The sequence below is a fragment of the Triticum dicoccoides genome, chromosome 5B (assembly GCF_002162155.2).
Source record: "Triticum dicoccoides isolate Atlit2015 ecotype Zavitan chromosome 5B, WEW_v2.0, whole genome shotgun sequence".
Taxonomy (NCBI): domain Eukaryota; kingdom Viridiplantae; phylum Streptophyta; class Magnoliopsida; order Poales; family Poaceae; genus Triticum; species Triticum dicoccoides.
In genome coordinates, this window is record NC_041389.1 from 302,885,418 (window position 1) to 302,890,540 (window position 5,123).

At 49.2% G+C, this 5,123-nt stretch overlaps 1 protein-coding gene across 1 annotated transcript; it reads left to right on the forward strand.

Annotated features, from left to right (window-relative positions):
• Positions 1 to 1,070: 1,070 nt before the first annotated feature.
• LOC119305429 lies at positions 1,071 to 2,000 on the forward strand. Its single transcript, XM_037581945.1, has 2 exons — positions 1,071 to 1,367; positions 1,454 to 2,000. The coding sequence occupies exons 1-2, from the start codon at positions 1,140 to 1,142 to the stop codon at positions 1,745 to 1,747; spliced, it is 522 nt and encodes a 173-aa protein (XP_037437842.1). The 5' UTR covers positions 1,071 to 1,139; the 3' UTR covers positions 1,748 to 2,000.
• Positions 2,001 to 5,123: the final 3,123 nt, after the last annotated feature.

The following is a 5,123-nucleotide window of genomic DNA, read 5'->3' on the forward strand; positions in this document are numbered from 1 at the left end:
AACCGGTACTAAAGATGCTGGACGGGCCCCAGACTGACAACACCCTGCCACCATCCTCTTTAGTACCGGTTCGTGGCACGAACCGGTACTATAGGTTCGCCACGAACCGGTACTATAGGTTCGCCACGAACCGGTACTAATGAGAATGGCCGGCTAGCCGTTGGAACCGGTACTATTGGACACATTAGTGCCGGCTCAAAACCAAACCGGCACTAATGTGTCTCATATTAGGTCCTTTTTCTACTAGTGAGGGAAATAACTAAAGGAGTGCTACAAAATAGTCGCTTGGAATTTAAAGTTGTCAGTCGATTTCTAGCTTTCAATCTCAACCGTTCGATCAAGATCGAACATCCAGGGCATCATCTTCCACCTCGACTCTTTTCTTCCTCACCCGATCTTTTCCCCAGCAGCCACCACAGACCACCGGGCGGACCGCCAGCCACCCCCACCCGCGGGCGGTGGCGCTCCCCCGCAGCCTCGCCGTCCCGCTCTCCCCGAAACCTCCTCCCACTGCCGTGCTACCTCCGCCCCTGGCCATCCCTCTAGCCCCAGGCCTTGCCTGGTTTTTTCTCCGGTGAACCTTCACAACAGCCGTGCTGCCGCCCCCACCCCCCACCCTAAGATAGATGATGGGGTTCCTCCCCTCAGGTTGTTTCTCCCTTCAACTAGATTTTTTTTGCGGGGGGCCCTTCAACCAGAATTGACTGACTCAAATTCGAAAGTCACGCGACTGACATGTAGCTATTGTGAATAACTAACCACGTAGGTGGGTACACGCATGGGATTATGCATGTAGAGCGTGCAACATGCAACACATTTTTCATACGGGCAGTGCAGTCGTATTATAAATGACAAGTAGTTAAACGCATGACATGAATTACAGCTCAGAACACAGCTAGCACATAAATAGAGCATGCAACTTAATTTGTACCCATGTGTCTAAGTAGACACACTGTCACAACTGTCATACCAAATGAGACACTCTTTACCATGCATGTCAGTGCGTACATAGTCCGTCGGATACACATGTATCCGTCTGAGCTCTTGCAACCTGTTTCCATAAATTTGTGTAGACATGTGTGTAGAAATTGACAAACACCTTAGTTTTGTAGAGACCAGACATCTAGAAGAGTGAGGGCATGTGTTCCCGGAGCAACTCGGCCTTCGTGCCGCCGGTGCCGAAGCCGCAGCAGACGAAGCGGCGGCAGGAACAGGAGTCAAGAGGCTGTCGCAGGGGATCCCGGGCCTCCCGGCGTGCGTTGGCGAAGAGCGAGGAGGTGCGGAGGTACAGCGCGGTGGAGCGTCGTGAGCGCATCGAGAGATACCGGAGCAAGCGCAAGCGCCGCAACTTCCAAAAGAAGATCACCGTACGTATTTGCTTTCCGGTCTCCTGGTTAATTTGCATTCATTCGTTCGCTCAGCCATGCATTTCTTTCTGTATTATACTTTGCAGTACGCTTGCCGGAAGGCACTCGCGGATAGACGGTGGAGGATCAAGGGGCGCTTCGCACACGCCGGAGAGGAAGAACAAAAGGCGTGCCTTGCAGAAACGTCAAACCAAGGTTCAAGCAGCACTAGCGGAAGTGCGGTGCCGGAGTGGTGGCCAGCAATGGAGGAGGCGCTGGCTAGGAAGGAGGAGGTGGATGGCATCACTAAGCTCCTCCGCTGTGACCATGAGATGCTCGTCTCATACCTCGGCCTAAACCTCTGCTGTGCTCGTGACCCTTCCAACCATCCATCCACCTGAACAATGTAGTGCAATCAAACGCCGTCTATCCAAGGTCACAAGATTGAAATCCGAAGTTAAAGAAAAAAAAAAAGGAGTCGTATGTTGAGTTTTTCATTTTTCTATTTCCATTTTTGAAATGAGCTTTTGATCCATCTATGGAAGCTGTTATTTTTTTTCCTTTTTTGAGATCCTATGGAAGCTGTAGGAATTGGAAGTTCTAGCCAACTCATGGGCCAAATCAAACTTGGGCTATGCATCCCAAATTGCTGTATCTTTGCGGATTAAGAATGCTTACTTTTTTTAGAGAGAAAATATTAATAATGCTTACTGGATGTGGTCCGGCACAACAAGTTTGGTCCGCGTGTTGTGGCCATGAAGTAGAGTGGAGTGAATGCCAACACTCAACTTCGACCTCATCGGGTCGTTGTCCTCCTTGTGTAGCGACCTAAAGTCCGATAGGGAACTCAGGTCCGGCGTGACCCTAGTCTTCCAATGTTTATGGAAGCACCACAATAACATGGTCTTTCATGAGGTGATAGCCTCTCCCAAACTGGTGTTGCGCCACATTTAAGAGGACTTCCTTACATGGGTCTCTATGCAAAGTTGATCTACAACACGGCCTTTGAGTGCGTGGGCATGGTGTCGTGTGTGGCGTTGCATACTCGCTTGGTACCTTGCCCTATGTTCTGATAAGCCTCCCATCAATTATCGACGAAAAACTCTAAACAGCTATTTGGTATACAATTATAACAACATACCTATGGGGAGAAGGGATTTGTGCAAGCAGAAAACAGAAAACCACCCAACCGCTCCCGAGTCGCTCCGCACGGCGACCTGAGGGAACCCTAGCGCGCCGCCGCCACCAAGCTCCTCCTTCCCTCTTCTTTGTCGCTGCTGGTGGGCTCAGTCTGGCAAAGCTTTGTCGGAGCCGGCAGCCATGTGCTAGCTTCATCTCCTCCCGTGTTGGAGCCGATGCGGTGCAACTGCTACGAGCCAGGGTGTGGCGCGGAAAACTGGAACCACGACGCGACATCGTGCAAGTGCGTTTGCGGCGTGATGGGTAGCTCAGAGGGTGGTGGTTATGCTGGTGGTGGCCTTGGTGGCTATCCAGGCTTCGCTCAGATCTAGCATGCAGTGGCTACTGGTAGTGAGGACTAGGGATGCGTGAGCCGGAGGCTGCTCTCCTGTTTTCCTGTTGTGGTGGCCGACAACCATGGTGGTTTTGGCCCCACACTCGGTTGGATGATATATAGGCCGAGGTGGGTTGGGGCGGTGGAGGTTTGGTGGTAACAGCGTCGCGGTCGTGGTCCTACAGCGGGCGCGGGGTGGTGGTGGGGACATCCCATCTCCTGGGTCCGATCCGGAGGTGTGTGACGGCGCTGGTTCTAACCTAGGGTTTGTGCTCGAGCAAGCCAAATATGGGCCCGAAGAGGATCGGAGTTGTCACTCTGGGTATGTGAGGTTGGGCTTGGTCTGGGTTGTGCATGCAAGCGATGCTCTCGTGGGTGCGGTGGGGCGGTGGTGGTCGTGACGCCACTACACTGTCAGATGGATTGACGCCGATGGCCACGGTCTTGGCATCATTCAAGCTCGCCTAGGCCACTCTTGAGGGATATGGCCGATAGCTATAGGCTGTATCGGGGTTGTGTCCCCCCTGCCCATCGGGGGTAGTTGAAGCGTCGATTCCCCCTACCATGGGAGGGTGGTGGACCCTGATGCCAGTCTTGGAGTGGAATGAGTTCCTTCTACTCTTCCAATTAGGTTGTTGTGCACATACGTAGATGGTTGGCAGTGTCTAATCTGGACAAGGATGCTGGGGCGGCGGCCCTGGATGGCGTTGCTACCTCTTGAGCATGCGTTGGTTTTCCCTCGAAGAGGAATGGGTGATGCAGTAAAGTAGTGTAAGTATTTCCCTCAGTTTTTGAAAACCAAGGTATCAATCCAGTAGGAGGCTACACGCAAATCCCTCGTACCTACACAAACAAATATAAGAACCTTGCAACCAATGCGATAAAGGGGTTGTCAATCCCTTCACGGCCACTTGCAAAAGTGAGATCTGATAGAGATAATAAGATAAATATTTTTGGTATTTTAATGATATAGATTGGAAAGTAAAGATTGCAAAATAAAATAGATCAAAAACTTATATGATGGAAAATAGACCCGGGGGCCATAGGTTTCACTAGTGGCTTCTCTCAAGATAACATAAGTATTATGGTGGATGAACAAATTACTGTCGAGCAATTGATAGAAAAGTGCATAGTTATGAGAATATCTAGGCATGATCATGTATATAGGCATCACGTCTGCAACAAGTAGATCAAAATGTTTCTACATCTACTACTATTACTCCACACATCGACCGCTATCCAGCATGCATCTAGAGTATTAAGTTCATAAGAACAGAGTAACGCATTAGGCAAGATGTAGAGGGATAAACTCAAGAAATATGATATAAACCCCATCTTTTATCCTCGATGGCAACAATACAATACGTGCCTTGCTGCCCCTGCTATCACTTGGAAAGGACACCGCAAGATTGAACCCAAAGCTAAGCACTTCTCCAATTGCAAGAAAGATCAATCTAGTAGGCCAAACCAAACTGATAATTCGAAGAGACTTGCAAAGATAACAAATCATACATAAAAGAATTCAGAGGAGATTCAAATATTGTTCATAGATAATCTTGATCATAAACGCACAATTCATCGAATCTCGACAAACACACCACAAAAAGGATTACATCAAATAGATCTCCAAGAAAATCGAGGAGAACTTTGTATTGAGATCCAAAGAGAGAGAAGAAGCCATCTAGCTAATAACTATGGACCCGAAGGTCTGAGGTAAACTACTCACACATCATCGGAGAGGCAATGGTGTTGATGTAGAAGCCCTCTGTGATCGATTCCCCCTCCGGCTGAGCGCTGGAAAAGGCCCCAAGATGGGATCTCACGGATACAGAAGGTTGCGGCGGTGGAAATAGGGTTTCGTGGTGCTCTCGGATGTTTTCAGGGTATATGAGTATATATAGGCGAAAGAAGTCGGTTAGGGGAGCTATGAGGAGCCCACGAGGGTGGGGGGGCACGCCTAACCCCCTGGGCGCGCCTCCCTGCCTCGTGGCCACCTCGTTGCTTCCTTGACGTCCACTCCAAGTCTTCTGGATTGTGTTTGTACCAAAAACGACTCTCCCGAATGTTTCATTCCGTTTGGACTCCGTTTGATATTCCTTTTCTGCGAAACACTAAAATAGGCAAAAAACATCAATTTGGACTAGGCCTCTGGTTAATAGGTTAGTCCCAAAAATAGTATAAAAGTGTATAATAAAGCTCATTAAACATCCAAAACAGATAATATAATAGCATGGAACAATCAAAAATTATAGATACGTTGGAGA